A 25,907-nucleotide genomic window follows, 5' to 3' on the forward strand; every position below is an offset into this window, starting at 1 on the left:
TATCCTCCCCAAAGCCAGCCCAAGGTACTCTTTCTGGTGGGAAGATTAGACTCCCCAAAGGGCTATGAATCAGCTTTTAGGGTGGTATTTCTCAAAGTACAGCCTAGAACCATCATTGTCAGCATCACCTGGAGCATCTGTTAAAATAGATTGCTGGGTTGTATCTCAGACTTACAGAATCATCATCTGTGAGGTTGGGGTCCTGGAATCTCGTTTTGAACAAACTCTCCAGGAAATTCATATTACACTTTTAAGAACTACAGCTTAAGTGCTTCAGCCATTATGGTAATATCTCAAATTCTAGAAGTTTTCTTCCACAGGATCTCTCATTGGGCTCTTTAGGAAGGAGGGTATCTCATTCCTCTTCATGGGACCCATCCAGTTACCTACAGTCTGGTTCATTGTCCTGCCCACCCATTATCAGAAGTGATATCTCCTTTAACCTTCTCTTAGTGGAGACTGGATCCTCAGGCCACTATAACCCATTGCTTATTCCAGTCTTTCTTAATTACCTTCCCTATTTGTTTGATTCATGACTTAGCCTACCCTGAGTTGGTCACCTGGGCTAGAAATCCTCAGAGCCCCCTAAAACTAGAGCTGGTTAGACTTACTGCATGTTGGATGGGGTGAGTTTGGCTGACTAGGTCTACAGTGGTGGGTTGCACTGGAAGCAGGGTGTCAGTGGGTGATGAGCAAGGACTTAAAATGACCATATGTCCCAGTTTGCTCAGAGAAATCTTGGCTTATACCTGTTGTGGGGACTTAATTATTGATGGTACCCCTTTCACTCTCAAAGGGTCCTGGGTTAGACACATTATATCATTAGCCTGGTAAGGAGCCTCATGTCAAAACCAACAGTTGCAACCCTTTAGCGCTTGGATTGTGTCTCACCCACCCCCTTCCTACCCTTCCGGTCTCCAATCCCATGCCATGACTCCTTCCTCTCAGATTTCCTTAATGAAATTACTTTGGTGCAATACTTTGGACTTACATTAAGGGATTTATAAGAAAGCACCATGAAAACTGTTGCTATATTTATTCTCTGTGACTGTATCTTGAGAATGTTTTTCTTTGACTTTAGCACCTGGTATAGTTGTGTTTCCCTTTTCCCCTTGTTTATTATCCCCATTTGTTTTGTCTTCTGGATACCTAATTGTGGAACTGACAGTATTTCTCTTGGCTATGAGGAAGTTTAGAACTGTATTATGTGGCCTCCTTCTGGCCTGCAGATAAGACTGAACAGGATGCACTTTACCTACTTAAGTCAAGAGTGACTATTTCCATTTCTTTACTAACTTCAGATTTAATTTCTTGGGTGCTATGTTGTATGTATCTGTAACTCATCTTTTATCCTTGTTGAAACAAGGCAGGTATAAAAAAATGTGTATGAACACATGCCAACAAACAAACTGGTACTGATTGTTAGTTATAAAACTGAAAGGGATTATTTAAAAATGTACACAACGAATAATTTCCTCACTTCAAAATATAGTATTAGCAAAATGAATAGCATTTTAAGTAATGCTGGATTTAGCATTCTTCAACTACCTCATTATCTAGAAAGTGAAAAGATTCAAACGAAAGAAGATGAACAAAAGATTAATTTTCAAGCTGCAATATTTTTAGATATGACCCAGAACCTTATACCAAATAATGCAATGAGGAACACTCGCTAAGGAAACTACATAGCCTGATTAGATAGCATTCAGGGTGTTTACCTTCATAATGAAATCCTGTGCTGTTGGACATGAAGAAAGGGAGAGGAGGGGGACAGGTCAGGGAATCAGATTTGAGAATGTGCAGTCCAGATAATAATGATGACCCATGAGAAGGAGTTTTTGGCCAGAAGTATGTGGCCTGTAAGAGTCTCCAGACAATTATTCTTACTGCCGGCCTTGGTAATATTGCAGGAGTCGGGGGAGGGAGAGGCTGGCTCCCTGTGGTTTGCGGATAACATAAAACCACATAAAGAAATTCACTGTGATGGAATTACTGAGAAACACATTTTACAACTAGCTTATTTTGGAGGTTGCACTGAATTTATAAGACTTAACGCTAGATATTCTATGTTACTTTATGGATAAATTGGGCATCTACTTAAATCTGTTTCAAAAAATTTTCACCCTAAATTTAAGGAGATCATGCTGAATACAGTGATTTCTGCCCCTTATCAGGGTGAATATACCCATTTATCTTTCTTAAAATACAAAACTTTCAGAGAAAAAGGGAACAAACCCGAAGAGCGCCTGAAAGAACAAAGGTTAACATTTTTTCTTACTTGTATTATTTTTTAAAGTAAAAGAAATAAAACATTATAGAGTTGAAACCTCCTTTCTACCTCTCCCCACCCCAGTCCCATTTCTCTCCTCCAGTGGTAACTTCTATCCTGAAATTTTTACCCTTCTCGTTCACATTCTTTTACGACATTAAGTGCATATTCCCAAATAACATATTCTGTTGTTTTATGTCTAAACATAGTTTTTACTAAACAACATTTTTACATGAATGATGTTGTATCAATCGTATCATTCTACAGCAGCCTCCTTTTTTTTTTTCCTGCTTAACATTGTTTCGAGATCTACCCATGCTGATACATGGAAATCTAGTTTATTTATTTTAAGTTCCATATAAATGTGCTTTCTTATACATGTCTTTTTTGCATATATGGGAGAATTTCTCTAGAGTATATACATAGAAGCAGAATTACTGAAGACACTCTTTTAAAACTTGAAAAATATTAGGGCCCCTGGGTAGCGCAGTCGTTAAGCGTCTGCCTTCGGCTCAGGGCGTGATCCCGGCGTTCCGGGATCGAGTCCCGCATCGGGCTCCTCCACTGGGAGCCTGCTTCTTCCTCTCCCACTCCCCTGCTGTGTTCCCCCTCTCACTGGCTGTCTCTGTCACATAAATAAATAAATAAAATCTTTAAAAAAAAAAAACTTGAAAAATATTAGAACCTGTCTTATGGCTGTCCTTTATTCTGATTATACCTGTAAGTGTTAATATTCAGTGGGTGAAAAAAATACATGTGTATATTTGGATTCTCAGAGCTATTCCAGTAAAAGGTCTAAAATTGTTAATACAAGGAGATGAATATTCATAAACCAAGGTCCCTAAATTCCTGTTTCCTCATCTATATAATGAAGGTAATAAAAGTACCTCCTTAGAGTTTCTGTGAGAATTAGATGAAGTAATAAATATAAAAGTATTTAGCACATGGCGCTTAGTAATAGCTCAGTAAAAATGAGCTATTATCAATAGAGTTATTTTAAGACGAGTGGATATTGGATTCAGTGGCTTTCAAGTGTGTCAAATTGTGTTTAATATTTTTGGCAGAATCCAGCACTGAAACAGCAAGAAGATACAAAACATTAAAGGCGGGAGAAAACAGTAGGAAAAGCAACTAAGCACAAACTAACCCCTGCTGTCAGTGGGCAGCCTGTTTTTGCAGGTGCCATCCTCCCCCTACCCCGCCCATTTTTTGCCCTCCATTCTGTTCGATGGTGTTGTCACTTTAGCTCCGTGTATGCTAGCCAGGAAACTCATCAGTGATTACCAAACACAATTCTGTTTCTAGTATGGATCCAATTTTAAAAATCCCATCTACCTTTGCCAGGGGAATCCCATCAGAAATGTGTTAGAAGACATATTTAAACAGTTATTTCCTGGCAAATGTGGTCCAAATCCAAAATGACTAATTAGAAGCCTGTGTGATGTAAAAAGGTGGACAAGAGATGACATGTAGTACCTTGAATCCATCATCTAATGTTTGGGTCTAGAAGGAAGAACTTGTTACCTTGCCGAAATTCATACTTCGGAGTTAAAAAGAAAACAAAAACCAAACATCACAAGTTTGGAGCTAAAATGACTGTGCCAAGCCAATATTCCTATCAGTGATTAAAGAGACTAAGATTTTAAAATAGTTGAATAACTAAGCAAAGGAGAAAAATAATCTGAAGTCTCAGGGAGAAAAACATCTGAAGTCTCAGGGTTAGTGATCTGTGTTCAATTTCAATTTGTTTCTAGGGGTTTTATATCCTGTGATAAAATCAAAACTTTAAAACAATATATCTCAAGGATATGAGGGGAAAACTGAATAATTATTACAATGCTGTCATTTTGAGATGGTTTTTCTTCAAATAAAGATTCCGATACACTAAAGTTGTATTATAATTTATTTTTACCAAGAAGAGGAGGGTGCCCAGTCCAGATTTTATACAATGCTGGTCCCATACTTCACAGGAGATCTTTTAAATGATCTCTGCATTTCAGTTTTGAATAGAAGAGAAATAATTTGGGAGCAAGCAAAAGAGGATTTAGAAACAATACTTGAGACATTCTATTTTCAGAAGTACAAATCTGCAGCACAATCAAATTCAAGGACAGATGACTAAAGTAGATGGTCAATCACCAAGAGGTATTTCTTTGTTTCCACCTTAATATTTTACTGATTTATAGACCCAATTGGAAAACAAGTACAGAGTTTTTTCTTTAAAGTGAACAATGGATTCTCCTGAAATACTACATTTAGAAGACTTAAGTAGGAAGTCTGGAGGAGAGAGGAAGTTCCTTTCATTCTCTTCTCCTTCCAAAGCCCACTCCCATCTCACTCCAATCTAACAATGAGTGCTTTTTCTCTTAATTCAGCTTCTAATGTACCTTTGCACTGATTTTTCACAAGTGAAGAATTTCCAGCCCGAGAAACTAAATATATGAATATATGTATTTGCATAATGTCATCAAAAATTTAAAACAAATGAAATAGAAAGACCCGTATAAGTAAGAGGTGATAAGAAAATTAATCAAAAGATTCATCTTTTAAATAGAAAATCCTAATAAAGAAAATATGTTTGGTATTGAAGACAGAGAACTTAAAACTAAAGGCTCTGAGCAGAGGGTTTGATTTTTGGGTCTTCCAAAGAAGCAAACACACAGTCATTCTGGATTTTGACTTCCTGTGTAGTGTCTGCTTATTTGTCCCTCTGTTTGACTTGACCAGTTCCATGGTCTTTGATTCTGGTCAAACTGTGTCATTCTAGGCCCTTTCCTTTCAGTAACTGCCCTCTGGACAAGATGCCTGTACCCAGGAATTTGGTTCTACTTTTCAGTCCTCAGCAGCTCCAAATCTTCAGTCTGTCTCCTGGGTCTCCAAGCTCAGTATTTACCAGATCTTGGCTCCATCCTACAGCACAGAAGATAGAACATAACTAACTGACGGATTTTCCAATCTTTGTTGTCAACCCCAATATTGCAGAAAATATGTGGATGTTTATGATGGTGCATTTGTGAGTATTATACACACATATCCAAATGTTTAGATACATCAATACACAGAGAAAAATTAGGATACTTCATAATTAAAAAAAATTATTTTATTTTATTTTATTTTTTCTGAGTACCCTGGTTTTCCAAAGGGGTTTATTTGGGCAGACCTGGAGACTTATGCATCTAACAGAAGGTGTCGGGCCTCTTGGTGGTGAAGCCTGGCTTGCCCTGGCCATGCAGGACCCAGGGAGGCAGCAGGAACTTGATCTTGGAGTCCTGAAACTGCTTGACGGTTGGTCGGTGGCACTTGCGGGCTGCAGTCTCCTTCACCTTCATGATCTGGCTTGAGCGGGCCCAGTGTGGTGCCAGTGTCCACATCTCAAAGCACAGGGTGAGAGCGCCTGCAGCGGTCAGCTCCTGGCCTGTGCTGTGGGAGCCCCTGTGGGAGTGACAGCACAGCTGGATGCCGACGTTCTTTACCCACAAGGGAGATTTCTCCAACACCTGTCTGCAGTCAACAATTTCCCCTGAAGACTTCATCTTCTTTAGAAAGTGCCAGAAGAGGGACTTGGTGACCACATGATCAGGTGCAAATCTCCGCATGCGAGAGAAGGGTGGAGTGTGGCATTTGGGGTGGGCAGGCAGCTCCCCACCACCTTGTACTCTTGCAGTGTGCCCGAGGCCTTCAGGGTGCTCTCTCCGCTCTCCCAGCCACCCAAGAAAGGACTAGAATAGCTCATAAATTCAATAGACATGACACATGTCAATCATGTCTTTAATTTCTTCTTTCCTCCCTTTTTTTATCCATTTGATTAACATACTGGGTGACAGATGTCCATTGACAGATGAGTGGATAAAGAAGATGTGGCATATATATACAATGGGATATTACTCGGCCACCCAAAAGAATGAAATCTTGCCATTTGTAATGACGTGTGGATGGAACGAGAGTGTATTATGCTAAGTGAAATAAGTCAGAGAAAGACAAATATCATATGATTTCACTCATATGTGGAATTTAAGAAACAAAACTGATGAACATAGGGAAAGGGAAGGAAAAATAAAATTAAGACAGTGAGGGAGACAAACCGTAAGAGACTCTTAACTCTAGGAAACAAACTGAGGGCTGCTAGAGGGGAGGTGGGTGGGGGCATGGGGTAACTGGGTGATGGACATTAAGGAGGGCGCTTGATGGAATGAGCACTGGGTTTTATATGCAACTGATGGATCTCTAAATTCTACCTCTGAAACTAATAATATATCATATGTTAATTAAATTGAATTTAATTTAAAAAATTTTAAAAAAAAACCATACTGGTGACAAGAGAAAACAAATCAGACACAGTCCATGTCTGAACAGTCACAGAAGTGAGAGTAAAAATTTGAGTTGGACGCTTACTTAGTCTGTGACAAAAATATGTGCTACACCAGTGTTTTAAGGGGGCTCCTTGCCTAAAGCCCTCAGAAGTGCTTGTAATCACATGACCTTGACAGTCAATTGCTGCTTCCAATAGGTCTTCATCTTTGACCCCATTTCCAGCCTGTCTTCTGTCACCCTTTCATGCATACTGAACCCTCTAACTCCTTTTGCATCCCATTCTCTCGGTCACATCAATTCCAATGTGCTTGCTTTTCCATTCTAGCTTCCGAACTTTGCATACCGGCTAACCTCAAATTTGCAACCCCATTATTCATTTCTTACTGATTTCTAACATAGCTATGCCCAGCATTTCCTGTTCTTCTAAGTTCCCAACTTCCACATTCTTTCATTCATTTTATTCAACAAATACAAATTGAGAATCGACAATATGCCACCTGTGATGCTAGGTGATGGGTATTACAGTAGGGAACAAAAAAGACCCAATCCCTGCCCTGACAGATCTTACCATCTAGTGAGGGAACCAAAGATAGCTTCCCACCCATTCTCCTTTGCTGGAAACATCCAGGCCTTTGGCGAGCATCAACCTCTTAGTCTTCCCTATCTCTATGTCATCTCTCTCTGCTTCTTCTTTGTCTCTACCTTTCCTCCTATCTCAGAGGAACAGCCAATCTTATTTATTTTCCCATAGGAGCTCTTGAATTCATTCACTTCTTCCCTCTTCTAATTCCTTACTCCTTATGGTTCTTCATACTTTTTATTCTGAAATAAATGATATTATCTTAAACCCTTTACACAGTCTGTATTAAATACAAAGCTGCATTTTGACTTTCTTTGATGAAAGAAATGCTGAGTACATTTGTTAACATCTTCAAATTCAGAATTGGCAGTGTCTTTGAGTGCTATCTTATGTTTTTTTCTTTTTGAAATCTGTGTTCTGTCCCAAAATAATCAGCATAGGAGCCAGTGGATTAACATTCTTGGATCTGGTCTAAACATTCTCATGAATAGTTCCTTGGCATATATGTCAGGATCCCTTCTTTTTAGATGATTTTATTTGGATTGCCTTCCAGGTACTTTCTATTTTGCTATAAAAATGTCCCACACATATAGGCTTGGTTTTTCAGTTTAATCTTAGATTGGCTAACAAATACAAGAAAAATTATTTTCCCTTTCTGATCTACTAATTTTGGATTGGTAAGGAGGAGTATTTCAGTATCTAGGAATTCTTTTTTTTTTTTTAAAGATTTTATTTATTTATTTGACAGAGAAAGCCAGCGAGAGAGGGAACACAAGCAGGGGGAGTGGGAGAGGAAGAAGCAGGCTTCCAGCGGAGGAGCCTGATGTGGGGCTCAATCCCAGAACACCGGGATTACACCCTGAGCCGAAGGCAGACGCTTAACAACTGAGCCACCAAGGCGCCCCAGTATCTAGGAATTCTTATAGAATTTCCTGTTAGATTTAGTAATTATTTCTCATACACAATTTACTGTGTCAATTCATGAAAACTTCTCTCCCATAGGTGATGTCACCCACTATTTTACTGTGATCACAACCTGGAAAATCCTGAGTGTATGGTCTTTCAATTCCAGTGCCTTATTTTTCGGAGAGAGGGTGTCAGAAATTTCCCCTTAGGAAAACATCTGGTTCCTCTTTTTAAAGTACTGCTTTTAAAAAAGGGCATCGCATGAAACAAGGTTGGAAAGGTGAAGAGAACATCACTGATGGTTTTATTCACTGTTGCTTTTCAAGCCAGCATTTCTTCTTCAGGGACACAGAATATGGGAGCAAGAAGCACTAATGTATTATCTTTTTATTGCTGTTGACACAACCTGACAATGAGCTATTGTAGAGTTTTGTGGGGGAAACTGAGAAATAAATCCTGCCAAACAGGTAGGCCCTTCAAATATTTGAGGTATGCGTCCTACACTATAGTGAGAGTCTCAGACCTTGGTCCTTCTTTCAGGGTGCCTTCAATGAATGTATTACAAGAGACAGGACGCAAGGGCAGTTGGTAACTACCCCTGGCACAATGTGCCTTCCTTCTTTGGGTTAGGGAAGAGGCTCCACTTTTGACCACATCCTCAGGTCTCAGTCGCACATTTTCTTTAATGATCATGATTGGCGCTATCCCAGAGCCTCAAGTACCTAGGACCTCTTGGTACAGAAGCAGGTTCAAGCTAATAGGAGAGCAGCACTGGGGGCCAAGAAAGCAGTGGCGATGAACTGAAGCAAAGGAGCTAGCTCCAATCAGGAAGAGGTCAGCAGTTAAAATCATCGAGTCAAAGCGACAAGGTGAATTTCAGTTCACTTTTTAGTGTGTCTACATGCAAAGGGTCTAGTCCAAGGGACCTGGGGCAATGTGTAGGAGAAGCTTCTAGCGATGAGCATCTTAAGGCAGTAAGTGGGTATACAAATCTTAGATCAGAGAGGCCCTTCCAAATTCTGGAAGCAGATGTATAGCCCCATGAAAAGGGTCTTCTGTGAACCAGATGAGGGAGTCATAAGGAAGTCAAGGTCCTAGATGACACAGCTGAAATACAGAGGTCTTTAGTTCCAGTAAGGAGGTGGAGTGGGGGACATCTAGAATCTGGGACTTGGGTCAAAGACTCATCAGACCATCTGGCTACATGGTGATGAGTTAGAGGTCTGATAACTCTGCTGAAAAGCACAGCTCAAATGTGACCAATTCCAAATGCCTCTGGAGCTATCCTGGCTGATACCGTTTCATTGTCCATGGGAGGGGGGTGGAACAGCTTCCTGGCACCAGTGTCTGCTCATCTGGAACGGCAAGCATGAAGCTTGAGTGGGGGCAAAGGTTGGCAGTAACTGACCTGAAACCACAGGTCAAAGCTTATCATCTGATACACACATGTGCACACGTGCACAACAGCCATGGGCTAGAAAGGCTGCCCAATTATTATGACCAAGGCATTAGCAAGGAGCAGAAGCCAGATTATTCAGGAATAGGCATGAGCACTGGCCCATGCATAAGCCAAAAAACACTTGAGTAAATGGAATACCAGACAGTTTCCTTCTTTTGTAGCGAGGTCTACAGGCCTTATACCACCTAGTTCTAAAGGGTCACGTTTTGGCAGAACAAGTAACAGGATGGAGCCTGAAAGAAATGAGGAAAGATTTAAAAGAAAAAAACTAGGAAGTTCCATTCTGTTGGCTCAAAAAAGTACCACTTGCATAATTACGAAAAGCCTGACTTGGCAACCATTCATGAGAAAAGAGACCTGGGGATTTTGTTGGTAACAAGCTCAATATGACTGAGTTGTGATACGGTTGTTGAAAAAAAAAAAAAAGCCAATGAAATCTTCAATTGCATCAGCAAAATATAGGGTCCAGATAAAGGGAGGCAATGGTCCCATTGAACTCAGCAGTGGTAAGGCCTCATCTGGAGGCTTATATCTAAGCACCTTTTAAAGACAGACACATATAAACCAGCATGAATCCAGAGAAAGACAATTAGGCCATAAAAAAATCTGGAAACCATGTCACCTGATACATGATTAAAGGAACTGGTTGTGCTTGGCCAAAAGAGGAAAGACTGGGACAGGACTGTGTCTTCCAACACGTCAAGGATCATCTGATGAGAGGAGTAGCCTGAAGGTTTTTTAATCCTGAGGACAGACTGACAACTGGGTTTCAGCTCACTGACAAGCAGACATTTTAAAGAAGCAAACCAGGATGATGATAAAACTACTTTCCAAAATCATGACCTATCCGTTACCGAATACGTTCAGGTCGAATTCGAATGGTCCTATAAGGGATCCTAATTTTGTGTATGTGGAGTGGGCAGGGGAGGCCCACATAAGAGGAGTAAGGGGGCTGGATTAGCCCTAGGAATCCACAATTACTCTCCACCACCAGTCTTTTCATCTGAACCCCATTCCTTCCTACTTCTTCCAGAGTTTGCTCCCATGACTGCCCCCACCTTGTCTAGTATTTTCTCTTTCCAAAAATCCCAACCAATTTTTATTTTTAAAGAAAGGGACAATCTTCACTTAATCTTTTGTTTTTGCCTCGAGTGGGGTGCTAGTGTTGCTTTTACCTGTTCAGCATCTTTGTATTTGGAAACAGCATCCCAGTTTCTTTGGGTACCTACCCCTTCCCCCCTACTCTTGGGTCATAAGGTTAGAATGGTGTTAACCACCACCACTCCTAGGGATGATCATATGACCTTTGCCTGGCCTACTAGTGTTTCAGAAAGTGATTAATTCAGGGATGGTCATGTGGCATAAGCTGTCCAGTAAGAATCAGTTCTAAGGCTTTTACTGGAATTATTAGGAACTGCTGGGATCACTTGTTTGTTCATTGAAAAGCTGGAGTTGCCAGAAGCCAGCATGTGGAAAGAGTCTGCAAGAGAATGAAGCCAGCACAGAAAAGTGGGTGTGGAGGTGGAGAAAGAGAGAGAATATCCTGATGATATTGTTGAATCTCTGGACTTTCCAGTTACTCAAGCCAATAAACTCCCTCTTTGGTTTAGATCTCTCTCTTGAAGCCAAAATAGTCCGAACAATATGTTTGGGCTCTCCGTTTCTAACTTCTCTCGTTCTTCTCATTTCTTTACGTGGTGTCGGGGGCCCATGGCAACTTGCCCGCCCGCCTCTCCAGCTGCATTTCTCCCAGCCGGCTTTGACACCACTGTAGCCGCCCAGTGCTGGTGCGGAAGGAGCAGGCTGGCTCTGTGCCAGTCCTTCTGAAGCCTGATTCCCTTGCAACATTTTTGCAAAGAACCTTCTTTTCCCTCCTACATGCTTTTGTCTCTGAGTCTTTCCTTTCACATTAATCTGTTTCTCTCTATGGCTCTTCCATTTTTCTATTAAGTTAGAATCCTGGTAGTCATCTGAGACGTATTTGTTAAGCACCTCCCATCAGGGCTAGATGCTGGTGATTCAACAGGGAGGTCAATGTATACAGCCCCTGTCATCTTGGACTGACAGTCCAGGGGAGAACACTAGCTGATGCAGCTGTGTCCAAATTGCAACTGGGAGAGGATCCAAGCAGCTGCCCTTTTGAACCTTGAGTTCACACAATGTAGGAAAGCCGTCATCATATTCTTAAGAGTTACATTTTCCCATTGCAGCAGTATGATACAAAATTCAAAAGGAACAAGAGGATAGAGAGAAGATTTTCTAGAGGTAAAAACATCTGTCCCACCCCTTCAGCACCCCTCCCCCAGGCAACTATTATTACTGCCTTATGTATAAATCCAAAACAAGTCTGTGCACATGTAAGCAAATATATATATATATGTATGTTCCCCACCCCACCCCTTTTACAGAGAGTCTTTGCACCTTCCTTTTTTACTCAATGTATCTTGGAGCAATGCTATATCAGTACCTACAAGGGTACACTGTTCTTTTTAATGGATGCATAATATTCAACAGTACAGAGACACCCTACATCACTGAAATGACCTCCTATTGATATACCTTAGGTTGTTTCCAATATTATGCTCCTACAAACAAATTTGCAATGATTATCTGAGTTATATATTATTATATATTATATATATTATCTGAGTTATATATTATTTCATACGTATTGTGAATTATCTGTAGGATAAACTCCTAAAAGTGGAATTGTTGAGTCAAAGAATATGTCTAATTTTCCATATTGATATCTATTGCCCACTTCTCCCCCAAAGTGATCACATAAATTAACAGTCTATCAACAATGGATGAATGCCTGTTTTCCAGCATCCTCTTTGACAAAGTCTATCATTAGACATTTTGGTCTTTGTAAATCTGTTAAGTGAAACGTGATCTCATTTTCATTTAACTTACATATTTTATTATGAGGTTGTTTGTGTTTAATATTCACTCGTATTTCCTTTCTTAGAACTATTTGTTCATGTTAATTGCCCATTTTTCTATTAGGTTGTTGACCGATGGATTGGTATATACACTTCATATTTTATGGAAACTACTTCTTTTCTTCCATATGTATTTTTTCTAGATTGCTATTTAACCTTTCGTTTCATTTATATGTTTCTTTTTTTGCTTTGTCATGTTCATTTTTGCCAAGAACATGACAACTTTTAATCTTCTCTCTTTTTCATCTTCTGTATATTGCTAAGTCTTAAAATTTGTTCCTTTTTTACTATTGTGTGATGGGGGGAAATGATCAGGCCATTTATAAGCGAGGAAGTACAAGTGGCTAATAATAAGCACATAAAAATTTCATCCTCATAAACAACAAAAAAATACAAATTGATTTCATTTTTTATTCTAGCAAATTAGCAAAGATAATTAGAGTGAAACCAGCATTGCTATACTCTGTTGGCAGGAGTACAAATTAGTTTAATACTTTTGGAAAGCAAATTCTCAGTAAGTAGCAAAAACGTTAAATTTTTGAAAACTCTTTATTCAGTAATGGCACATCTAGAAATTTATCCTATGGACGTACCATCGAGATGGACAAAGATTAATGCCTGAGATGTACTTCTACCCCGCACTGCTTTAACAGGGGAAGAATTGAAAGCAATTCATAAGTTGTTGTCCTACAAGTAAATCACAGTGTATCCATACCAATGAAGGCCACACAGCTACAAAATTAAAGCTCAAAGCTGTTAATGATGGGGGGAAATTCTCACACTCTTACGCTACTAAAGATGGGATACAAACTTGCTTAGACAGTGAGATAACAACTGCATTAAAATAAATGAAAAAATGAGAAGAAATGTCAAAGCAGTGGTTACTTGTGTTTAGAAAGATTATGCATGAGAATTTTCTCCTTTTTACTCTCCCATGATTTCTCAAATTTTATAATATGCATGTATTATATAGTCTGATAAAAGTCAAACTCAAAATAAGCACACAGAAAAGGAATGTAAACCTATTTCTAGGATTTATTCTTCTTCTTTGTGCTTCCACGGTGACCACATAGGCCTTTATTTATTTATCTTTCACATTGGGATTGTGGTATGACCCGGTCTTGCCGCCTCTGGTCTCCTCCAATGCTCTATTAGATTCCTGGAAAATACTATCATTACTCAAGACCCCACAATGCCTTCCTACTCCCTACCGCATGGTGTTTACATTACTCAGGCTAGGACATCAGCCCTCCATAATTTGGCCCCATTCTACTTAAATCATCCAAGTGGATTTCCTGCTACTCTCCAGGGACATCCTGCACCCTAAAGTGGTCTTGTCACTGTGCCACCCCAGGCCTTTTCTGTGACTCTTGCTCATTCTGTGGTTGGTTCTCCTACCTGCCTTCCTCGTGCTTCCTTTGTGCCCATCTCTTCCACATCCTTAGAAGGCTCCATCTTCTCCTGGTCGACCTTCGCCTCCCCCTTGGTGGAACTCTCAGAGCATGGCCTTTTAATCTCAGCTGTAGCCTAATGCCTCACGGTTCTGCCCCCATTTCTCATGTGCTAATATGGACTCCCCAGCTGTTTTGAGAGCTCTGTGAGGGCAGGCAACGTGAATCATAATCTTCTTTTCCCTTCCCACTTGGCTCTGCAAAGTGCTGAGCAGAGGGCAAGCCCTGACCAACTCCTGAGGAGGCTGCTATGGTGAGCAGGCTCATGGGCAACGTCCACTGCTTTCCCGTTCTTCCCCGGAAGCCTCTCTTCCGAGGAGGCCCGGCCCAGTGGCAGAAACAAATTAGAGGAAGCCCTGGAATGGTGCGGTTCTCAACCCTGGCTACCTGTTATAAGCATTTGGGGAGCTTTAAAAAAGTATAACTGCTTGCTCTCTTCCTCCCCACCCCCCTCAGAGGTTTAGAATTTAATTGGTCTAAGGCGGGACAGCACTGATGTGTTTTCTAAAGCTCCCTAGCTGACTCTAATGGTTTCACTAACTGAGCCCTACTGCTTTCAGGCCCCAGCCCTTTTGGCATGCACCCCTTCCAGCACTTTCCTGTCTCGTTTCCAGGCAGGAAGTCATCCTAGCACTGGCCAGAGACTCCAAAGAGACTGTCTTTAGATAAATGCTCTGGCATCAGCTATAGCCTTTGTTGTTTTTCAAAGGTGTTTACTTTCAAATTGACAACTGTCTGCATTGGAGCCTGCTCTGAAGATTGCCTTGTAGGGGTTGCCTTCCAGTCTAGGCATCAAGGGAAGTGAATGAACAGACAGACCAGCACTAGGGTTAAAATAAGCTCAGATACCCCCAAAGAAAACACTATTGTTATAAGGTACAGCAATTTGATCTGATCAAAGCAGTTTGTTTCATATGGAAATGCAATACATAATTTGTGTGATAGACCTAGAATAAAGTATCAAGGAAAAGAGAATATATACATACAAAGAGGAAAATCTCAATCATTATCAACTATTATAAAAATCTGACTCATGTATTAGTGTACAACCTGCTTATTTACACAATAACAAAAGCAACAATAACATTTTTTAGTACTCTTCATGCACCAAGAACATGCTCTAAGGTTTGGTGGGGTTTTTTTGGTGTGTGCTTGTTTTTTGTTTTGTTTTGTTTTGTTTTGAATTGTTTCATTAATCTGACAACCCTGTGAGATTGGTATTATTATTACCCTTATTTTATAGATGAGGAAATTGAGGCACTGAATTACTAAAGAATTTGCTAGCTGGTAAATATCAGAGTCAGGATTAGAAAACTTTCAGGGCTTCTGTTCTTAAAAACTTTCTAAGACTAATTCCCATTTCAAAGGAAAATGAGATTTTCTTTTTGATATCCAAAGTTTCTCAAATATCTGAGTATGTATTAAATACCTTCCATTATTTTTCTTTTATAATTCTCAATGAAAATTCTTCCAAAGTATACTGTACACATCACTGATTCTTAAATAGAGGAAAGCAAACACAATTTAACCTTTTCTTAAAGACTCCATGCTAGCATCCTAGACTTTTATTACTTGGGGGAGGCTAGATGGAGCCTGGTTCTCTCAGGTTTTTTAAAGCTTGCAAAGTTGGGTCATTACGACCCACTGCACTGGACAAGTGCAGTGGCCACCTTTTCCCTCAGTCCCTTTTCAAGGTGACTGGCTACACCGCTCACAGGCCTGGCTGAGGCATTAGCCCCAGACAGCTGGGCTCTGTTCAGCGCAGGCCTTGGAGCTCCTCAGCCACAGCTGATGACACGGAGTGGACACCTGCCCTAAAGCGGCCATGCTCCAGGCTGGCCAGACTTCTACAATATGAACCCGTAGGAGAAGTTGAGCCCAAAATGGGCAATGTGCTCCAGATTCTCCCTTTGGGGAATCTGAACTGGGAATTGCTAGTTAGCAGTGGGAGCTAACAGGGTATATGTAGAGAGAGCCGATGGGGGAGAAAAAGCAAAAGTTATGAGGAACCGGATACGATGGTACGTGGAAGCTGGGCAGTAGAAGAGAGAGAGAGAGAGAGAGCGCGCGGGAGTCACAAGTCAAGTACTTTCAGTAGTCGGCAGGCTATGTGGCTGAGAGAAGAGGGCGTGGCGAAGGTAGTGGGGCCTAGTAAAGATTCCAGAGACTCCCAAATTCAAGTCCCACCCAAAGACTGGAATTCACAGCAATGTGGAGGCACCATGCTGGCCAAACAAAATGAGTCTGCAGGTTGGAATAGGTCAAGAACTGGCCGTTTACACATTCCAAAGAGAGGATGAGGAAGCCGGTGAGACACGGCCAGCCGTTGCCGGAGAGGACAGCTAAGTCACATAAATAACTAATCACCGAGGTGACGAGGTGCGAGCTCCTGATGCTGAAGTCCTGGGGTAACCTTGGATTCTTGATGGTGTCCTGGTTCCAGTTTTCCTGAGGTTTGGCTCTGTGACAGCGCCTGTTCTTCCAGAGGCTTGGTGATCTGGCCTTCAGTGGTTCCCACGAGGCCCTGTGGGGCTGAGATCCCTGTTTTCTTCATTCCTTGTAACTTCTTCCCCTAATATTAGATGTAACTTGAGCTGTTCCTCGGAACTAAAAGAACCTAAGGAAAACACTCTAGATGGCCCCAGATTGCTCTCTTTTTCCCCCTTGGAATTATTGTTCTCCTATTTATAGTTTTTCTGCTTCTCCTTTGCTGCTAGGCTGTCAACTGTCACTTTCTATTGCCATAGTGTATTTGCTTGTACTAGCCATTCTGTCTTTGTTATTAAGGCTACTTGTAGACTTGGACACTAGACCTGGAAGCTTGATGGAATTGAAAAAAATTTTAAGTAAAAGGGCAATTAGAGAAGGGTGAGTTTTATAGTATGTCAATTATATCTCAATAAAGCTGTTACGCAAAATTAAATAAGCAATGAAAGACTTTTAGTGTCACGTGAGCTTCAGTATATGTTTTGGAAATGCAATTTGTTCAGATGTCTTTCTTGTTTACTTTAATACTTTTGGCTCTAATCCAATCAGTGACTGTCTTACTAAAATATCTCTCAGTTCTAAGGAATCAAACACACTGGAGCCAGCACAAGTAAAGGAAAGGAGATTTATTTTAAGACATTATACAGAACCCAGCTGAAGAAAGTATGCATGGTCAGACAGATTCTCGGTCATTCTGTCTCTTTCTCTCCCTTTCTCCAACTAGCTGCTTGGTTTCCTAATCTCTCTTTGTCCTTGTTTCACATCTGTTCCATTTTCCTCTTTGCCGACTGGTTATTCTGCTTCTCTGTAAGGATTTTAGTGTCTTTTCCCTCCTAACACTGGCAGATGACTTTGGGTTGCCATACTGCCAGTTTTGGCAATGACTTTTCATGACCTTGCATCTTCATTGCCAACAACATCCAATTCTGCCTCCATGTCTCTGAGAATGTGATTGACCCAGTTTGAGCCTGGTGTCTCCGCTCCTGGTCAAATTAGCTGGTCAGAGAGCTAGTTAGTAGGGCAGGGTCCCTATTCCTGAAAGGATGCCCTCACAGTCTGCTGGCAGCCGGCTCTCTGAAGAGATTTTGACAGGGAGGAAATGATTGGCATTTCCACCTGAGTGAAATTTCTAAATTTCTGAGCTCTATTTTGTTATTACATATTTACTTTTGCTCTTCCTCATTTTTCTCCATTCAGTGCTTAGAGTCCTGCTAACAATAACCAGTTGTTGGTGGTATTACCTATCATCACCTGGAATTAGTCAATAGTCACTATCTTGATTTTCATTCATGTACAAATATGAAAAATATTGAGGGCAGCAAGACAATTCCCTTCACTTCTTTTTTTTAAAGGTTTTATTTATTTATTTTTGCTAATGAGAGAGAGAGAGCAAGAGAGCGCAAGCACAAGCAGGGGGGAGGGAGAGAGAGAGAAGCAGGGTCTACACTGAGCGGGGAGCTGGATGATATGATGATCTGGGGCTCAGTGTGGGGCTTGGTGTGGGGCTCGATGTGGGGCTCGATCCCAGGACCCTGGATCATGACCCGAGGATCTTTGGATCCTACTACTCAACTATCTTTGTAAAACTTTACTTCATGTTCAACTAAATATAATGCATATTTCATTTTTAACAATATAGCTACGAGCTGTTGTTGATGTTTCAGTGAAAAACCGCTCTAAAACTCCACATTGCATCTACATGGGGAATGCTTTCCTGACCAAAAAGTTGTCACTATTGTAAGGATGTTTTGACAGTTTGTCTAAAATCACTACTTTGTATCATGTTTCCTTCCCTTCACAAACGTATGAAATAATTACGAGTCAACTACTGGTGGAAGAGTTTATTATTAGCTTTTCAAAAGATGCCAAGTGTTAGAGGAAATTTTTCTCCCAGGCCAAGACAGGAACAGTTCTATTTCAAAAACAATAAAATGCAAATTAAATGTTTTTCCATTTTTAATCGAGCATTGAACGGTTCACAAAACATTTTTCTCACATGTGATTGAACTTAATACTCAAAATAACGTGCTGAGGTTAGTCCTGTAGTGTCATTTTGTAGCTGGGAAACAGGGTCAGAGAGGTTACAGGACATGTCCAAAGTCATATGTGCACCAGATAAACACTAAAGTCTTTTTACTCTAAATCTTGTGGGTTTTGCATGGCACTGTGCTTTTCCTTTACTTTATCCCTAACAGTTTCTGGGGGAGGGGGCACCAGTTAACTATTTCAAAATCTGCAAATTCTTGATATAAACTCCTCTGTATAATCTCAATTGGTCTCTCTAACTGCAAAGCCCATACACTTTATGATATAACGAAACTACTGCTGCATTGTTTATGCTAAATTAAGAGTGATGGATTGAGGGCTGCCACAGCCTAAAATAATGTTACACCGGTCCCTCACAGTTGAAATCACACATACTATTTTTTTTTAAGCTTTTTTTAAAGTATTTTTTTAAGATTTTATTTATTTCAGAGAGAGAGCAGGAGCAGTGGGGAGAGGGAGAAGTAGGCTTCCTGCTGAGCAAGGAGTCGGACGTGGGGCTTGATCCCAGGACCCTGAAATCATGACCTGACCAGAAGGCAGATGCTTAACCGACTGAACCACCCAGGCGCCCTCACACATATGATTTTAATTGTAATATCTGTGTATCCCTTTCTAACTCTTTCTAACTTTGTCAGGGATATAACACTAATTATGGAGATTAAATAAAATGCAAATCTCTAACAAAACCATTCTTGCAAAGAGTAACTGTCAATGCTATCAAAAAGGAGCAAACCAGTCCCCTAGATGAAGCTGTGATTGTGTGTTTGTGGTGGTTAGGATGTTAGTCTATTCAAAAGAAGAAATGTTTTTAAGGAGATAAGTGCATTTGCTATTCATATGTAAATAGATCCTATTAACTACCCAAAGGGTTATTATCACTGAAGTAGGCAAATAGGGCTTCTAACTTAGAAAACCCTCCACAGCCTTAGCCATTCAAATTATTCTTGGTATACAAAAGTAGTAAAACAATGCAGCTTTTTAAAGCCTCTAATTCAGACTTGCCATGAATTTAGATTTGTTTTCCTCTCTATTGCTCACAAGATTTTGCTATGTTTATTATTATACAAAGGGCACACATGAGATTGGAATTTAGGTCCTCTGTAGTCACAATTCCCTAAATTTTGTTTGTTAATATCACATTTGCTGCTTATAACAGGATTCTCAGGACTGTGCCAAGCAAAGGAATTTTAATAGTTCTCATGGTTTACAGAGTATAAGCAAGAAATAACCCACAGGTAATAAAATACTAAGAAACACAGGGGACACCTGCCAACACATGAGTTGTTATTTATTTATTTATTTATTTATTTATTTATTTATTTTTCAAATCACTCCTTCTTTGTGTGACTATATTCCTAATCTCTTTGCTTGGAAACATTTAGGATCACTTGAGGGAGAAACATAATCTAGACACTTAGGCAACACTTTAAGAGAGAAGAAAGCAGGGATAGCTGAGGGAAANAGCTGAAGGGCTAAGGGCTGCAGTGCAGAACAGAGAGGAAAAGTGAGAGAAAAATGTAGAGAAACAGCAGCATTAGATTTCTGTTTAGACCAAAAGAATTAAGGTAGATGTTAGGAAGAAGTGAGAGGTTATTTAAATAAGACCACAGCATTGGAAAGCTTTGAATGTAAAGAGAGGTAAATAGTCTCCTTTTCACACACGAGTTTGTGGAAATGTGAATTAAAATTAAATGTGTAAAAGCTAAACAATAGAATTATATGTTTGAAGGGAGGATTTTATCCCAGAGTATAAATAGAAATCGTGTGTATCTATATCTATATCTGTGTCTCTATCTATAGAGAGACATAAAATTTATATTCATAGTTATATATACAACTTCTTAGATATAATCTTTGATAATGTGGTTCTAGCATTTTACTCATATTCTCGATTTTGTATTTTTGTGTTTTTCCATCACAACCGAATAAAAATTAACCAGTTGAAGTCTAAAAAGCATTTGGGGAACCTGAAGATTTGTTCCTTTCTGACAGTCACAGTTCTCTTAAGTTTGCAGGACCAATGCTTTTTATTCCTATTAGTAACACTTCTATTTTATAGTTTACACTCTTTAAATAAAATAAAGGCAAAATATAATAAATGATTCAAATAATTGTCCAAACACTGTGAGGCAGAGAAAAATGGCAGTATGTTTGAAACTGACCTGTAGTCTACCAGCCAACTCCCCCCACTGACCACAAATAATCATTGAAACAATGAATCTGAGATGCAAAGGATCCAGGTTTGGCATGTGGAGGCAATTTAGGGGCATCGTCTAATATATGACTGGAATGAAGTCAAGGAAATCAAGTGAAAGGTCTAATGCTGAAATTATTTATTCAGGAGTATTTGCAATGTATTTGGATGTATATTAATTAAAAAAAACAAGAGATTAGGTAGAAGGAGGATATTTTTTAAGTAAGGGAAAAGATAGTAGAATTTTAAGTATTCTGAAAAAGGCAAATGTCTTAGTAAAGGTTCAAAGGATTTGGGTTATTTTTATCTTAATCTCCATCAGGCTAAGTGCCTTGGACTTGGGAAGTCTTGAGAGACACCCGGCAATTTATTTCCCTTCAATGGGCTTCATTTTCCACACCTGACAAATGAGAAAATTATTCCTTATTGGATTGATGTAAATATCTGCAGGAAAAATACATGAAACACTAGTGCAGTGACTGACACACAGTAGGCACTTAATAAATGGTAGTTATTAGATGGATATTTTAAGGAATAGTGACTTCTGATGATCATGGACTGTTGTGACCATAGTTAGCAAAGGCTACTCTGATTGGCATTGGGGAAAGTCACACCAATAGCAGGAGGAATTACTCTGTGGCTTATGTCTGCAAAGGCTGCTTTATGGGTAATATTTTGCAAAGACAGCAATCTTATGGTAGTAATATTTTCAGGACACTTTCCCTTCACCGCCCTGTGAAATGGCTCTTGTGTTCATCCTCTTCTTTCCCTTCCTACTACCACTGCCCATATTGATGTTCATACTCTTCAGCCATCAGCATGGCAAAATCTTCTAACTAATGCCTGTCTCTAAACTCTTCCCTCAACACATGGTCTCTGGTCAAATCCTCTCAAAACTGATTTATTATTTAGTTGCCTCTTCAGAACCTGCGATAGCTCCCTGGTGTATACAGAACAAAGTGTCCATCTTCCTTATCGTTTGATTCAGCCTTCCACAATGAGCCCCCTCCGCCGAACTCTGCAGCCCTATTGCCTCACACCCCTGCCTCTAAAACCCTATTCTACTGCCACATGAAAACAGAGATGTTTCAAGAATAAATCCTGTACTTGATGACTTCTGAATCTTGACTTTTTCTGCTTCCTGTTTTCTTAGTCTAGAATGTCCTTTCTCTGGGTGAAATTCCAATTACCTGCCAAGGGTCAACTCAAACCCTATATCTTCTGATGAGTAGTATGTCAAGCTGGAATCAGTTGCTTTCTTCACTGTCCCTATGTATAACTTTAAGTCCTATAATATGCTGTATATTGTGATAAGGAATTTGTTTCCTCTCTAGACTGTAAGCTCCTTAAAAGCAGGCAGTTTTCTTATCCATCTTTGAAAATTCTTCCTCCTGGAAACCACTGAAAGATGACTGGAGTTATGTACATAATAAGCGACTAAGGTATAGCCTCTCCTGAGGGCTAGGAACTGTATCTGAGGTCCTTTTCATGACTGTAGGTTTTTGTCCTATTAAAGTACTTTTCTAGAAGCATGATAGGACAGACACTACCAGGATGGTTCAAAAATATGCAAGCCAATAAATATGATATACCACATCAGTAGAATGAAAGATAAAAATATGATCATCTCAGCAGTTGTAGATAAAACATTTGACAAAATACATCATCCTTTCACAATAAAAACTCTCAACAGATTGGGTGTGGAAGGAACATACCTCAACATAATAAAGGCCATATATGACAAGCCCACAGTTAACATGATACTCAACAGGGAAAGATTGGAAGCTTTTCCTTTAAGCTCAGCAACAAGACAAAGGGTGCCCACTTTTGTCACCACTCCTATTTAACATAGTATTAACCAGAGCAATCAGGCAAGAAAAAGAAATAAAAGGCATCCAGATTAGAAAGGAAAAAGTACAACTGTCTTGTTTGTAGATGATATCTCATATATAGAAAATTCTAAAGACTCCACCAAAAAACTGTTATAACTAATCAATGAATTCAGTAAAGTTGCAGGATACAAAATGAACATACAAAAACCAGTTGCACTTCTATATACTAACAATGAAATATCTGAAAAGAAATAAAACAATCCCATTTACAATTGCATCAAAACAATGAATCACTTGGAAATAAATTTAACCAAAGTGGTGAAAGATATATATACTGAAAACTGTAAGACTTTGATGAAAGAAATGGAAGAAGCCACAAATAAATGGAAAGTTATCTCATGTCCATGGGTGTGAAGAATTAATATTGCTAAAATGTCCATACTACCCAAAACCATCTGTAGATGCAGTGCAATCCTTATCAAAATTCAAATGGCATATTCCACAGAAATATTAAAAACAATCCTAAAATTTGTATGAAACCACAAAAGACCCTGAACCCCAAGGCAATCTCGAGAAAGAAAAATAAAGCTGAAGGCATTATACTTCCTGATTTCAAAGTGTATTATAAACCTGTAGTAATCAAAAGAGTACTGGTAGAAGAATAGACTCATAGATCAATGGAACAGAACCGAGAGCCCAGAAATAAACTTGTGCGTATTCAGTCAACTAATATTTAACAAGGGAGTAAAAAATACTCAATGGGAAAAGGATAGTCTTTACAATAAATTGTGTTGGGAAAACTGAATAATCATATTCAGAGAAATGAAATTTCTTTCATACACAACTCACAAAAATTAACTCAATATGGATTAAAGACTAAAACATAAAACCCGAAACCATAAAACTTCTAGAAGAAAACATAGGGGAACAGCTCCTTGACATTGGTCTTGGCAATGATTTTTTGGATAGGACGCCAAAATTTGCACAAGCAACAGAAGCAAAAATTAACAAATGACACTACATCAAACTAAAAATCTTCTGCACAGCAAAAGAAATAATTAACAAAATGAAAAGGCAACCTACTGAATGGGAAAAATATTTTCAAATCATTTATCTGATATGGGGTTAATATCACAAATATATATAAAGAACTCATACAACTCAATAACAAACAACATAAACAACAAGAAAACAACAACAAACCAAAATATAAAACAATTAAAAAATGGGCAGAGGAACCAGATGGATAATTTTCCAAAGAGGACACACAAATGGCCTGTGGGTACATGAAAAGGTGCTCTACATTACTGTTCATCAGGAAAAGGTAAATCAAAACCACAATGATATGTTAGACTGGAGATCATCAAAAAGATAAGAGATAACCAGTGTTGGTGAGAATGTGGGAAATAAACTACTAATACATGCAAAAACATAGATGAGTCTCAAAAGCATTATACTAACTGAAATAATCCAGACACAAAAGGCTCCTGTTTGATTCCATTACATGATATTCTGAAAATGTCAGTTTAAGGAGATAGAAATTAGATTAGTGGTTGCCAAAAACTGGCAAGAAGAGAAAGGAGATGCAAGGGAACTTTTAAAATTTATTGTGGTTAATATGACTGACTGTGTATGTTTGTCAAAACTCATAGAGCTGTATGCCTAATATAATAAACCTGAAAACATATGTATCCTAAAGAAAACCAAAAAACAAAAAACCCTTCACCATGCATCCTACTCTCAGTGATCTCTGAGGGAAGAGACTTTTTCTGTGTAATTTGCACTTGGCTAATATTTATTTACTGCTTATTATGTGCCACGTGTGCATGAACTGCTGGGACCAGGGCGATCAAGACGATTTGCCTTTGTCTTCAGGGTATTAGTTTGAGGGTTAGTTACAGCCTGGTCCTATTCCTTTTCTTTTCTAGCAAGCTTTACAGAAGAGTCAACTAAACATAATGTCCATATTTCATCTTCCTACAGTCTAGGTTTCCCCCCTCCATTTTAGTAAAATTCCATTTTTGGTAGGTGACCAAAGACTTCCTATGGTCAGTTCATCAGAGGCTCTTCAGTTCTTACTTTATTTGATGTTCTTATGATATTTGAACTGTTCATTCCATTCTCCCTGCAAACTCTTTCTTTCCTTGATTTTGGAGGCACCCCTCTGTCCTGATGTTTGATTTTTCATAGACTTCTACAATGCCTACTCTTCTACCCAGTAATTTTCAGTATTCCTCAAGGCCCTAATCTCTTAGGGTCTTCTCTCTTCTTCCCTTTCTTCTTTTTTAGTAGGTTCCATGTGGGGCCTGAACTCAGGACCCTGAGATCAAGACCGAGCTGAGATCAAGGGTCAGACGCTTAACCGACTGAGCCACCCAGGTGCCCCTAGGGTCTTCTCTCTTCTTACATCATGTTCTTCTTAGGAAGCTGCCCATACTTTCTTAAGGATTCAACTACTATGTATGTATCTAGCTAGAAATTTTTGTTCATCTATAACAGAGACCCCCAAAATAGTGACTTAAACAAGGTGCAAGTCTGAACATAGGCAGTCTAAGGCTGGTGCAGAAGCTTCATGGTGTCAACAGGGACACAAGTTTCTATCTTTCTGCTCTGGTATCCTTTATTTGAGGATTTCATTTGCAGGGTCCAAGGTGGTCTAAACTGACAGACAGACCTTCAACCTAGAGGCTGCAGGAAGTGGGGGTGAAGATGAGCACCTGCCCCTCACCCCTGTGCTTTTAAGGACACTTCTTGGAAATCCCACAGAATGCTACAATGAGAATTTAGTCACAAAATTACAACTAGACAGGGATAGAGGGCCCCTTATTTCTGGCAGTAATATGTCCAGCTAAAAATGGAGGTACTGTAAAAATCACCACTTTATAATCTGGACAAGCATCATCAGAGAATGTTCAGTCTGGGGAAGAAAGTTTGCTGAAGGGCAGAACATTTTTTTTGAAAGATTTTATTTATTTATTTGACAGAGAGAAAGAGACAGCCAGAGAGAGAGAGACAGCCAGCGAGAGAGGGAACACAAGCAAGGGGAGTGGGGAAGGAGGAGGAAGAAGCAGGCTCCCAACAGGGAGCCCGATGTGGGGCTAGATCCCAGGACTCCGGGATCACGCCCTGCGCTGAAGGCAGACGCTTAATGACTGAGCCACCCAGGCGCCCCTGAAGAGCAGAACATTCAGATGGCCTTGCAGTATTTCCCCACAGATTGCTTACTGGCCACAAAGGGGGAAATAGTAGCTACACAGTGGAGAAACCAGACCGGGTGATCAAGATGAACATAAGCAGTGAGGAGCAGCCAGACATCATGTGGCCTCCAGATGGGACCCTGTGAAGGACACGACATTGCTTATGTGGTATTCCAGCTGGAAATGCATAACCTGAATCTAATCATGAGAAAACATCAGACAAACCCAAATTA

General features: G+C 39.7%; 1 protein-coding gene across 18 annotated transcripts in view; it reads right to left on the bottom strand.

Annotated features, from left to right (window-relative positions):
- Nucleotides 1-5,292: 5,292 nt before the first annotated feature.
- The window catches only part of LOC103661504 (60S ribosomal protein L18a-like), a 144,138-nt gene continuing 123,523 nt past the window's right edge, over nucleotides 5,293-25,907 (bottom strand). For 15 of the 18 annotated variants that reach the window (XR_568115.2, XR_005833634.1, XR_005833633.1 and 12 more), the window contains one exon: nucleotides 25,536-25,814. Coding sequence is in view for 1 of the 18 variants with exons in the window: in XM_008689207.2 (XP_008687429.1) it covers nucleotides 5,446-5,701; nucleotides 13,866-13,906 (297 nt within the window). In the remaining 17 variants the exon portion in view is untranslated. Of the gene's footprint in view, nucleotides 5,702-13,482; nucleotides 13,627-13,865; nucleotides 14,519-25,535; nucleotides 25,815-25,907 lie in introns of those variants that run through there. The other 3 variants (XM_008689207.2, XR_568134.2, XR_568123.2) reach the window with 3 other exon arrangements.

The sequence above is a fragment of the Ursus maritimus genome, unplaced genomic scaffold (genome assembly GCF_017311325.1).
Source record: "Ursus maritimus isolate PB19 unplaced genomic scaffold, ASM1731132v1 scaffold_9, whole genome shotgun sequence".
Classification (NCBI taxonomy): domain Eukaryota; kingdom Metazoa; phylum Chordata; class Mammalia; order Carnivora; family Ursidae; genus Ursus; species Ursus maritimus.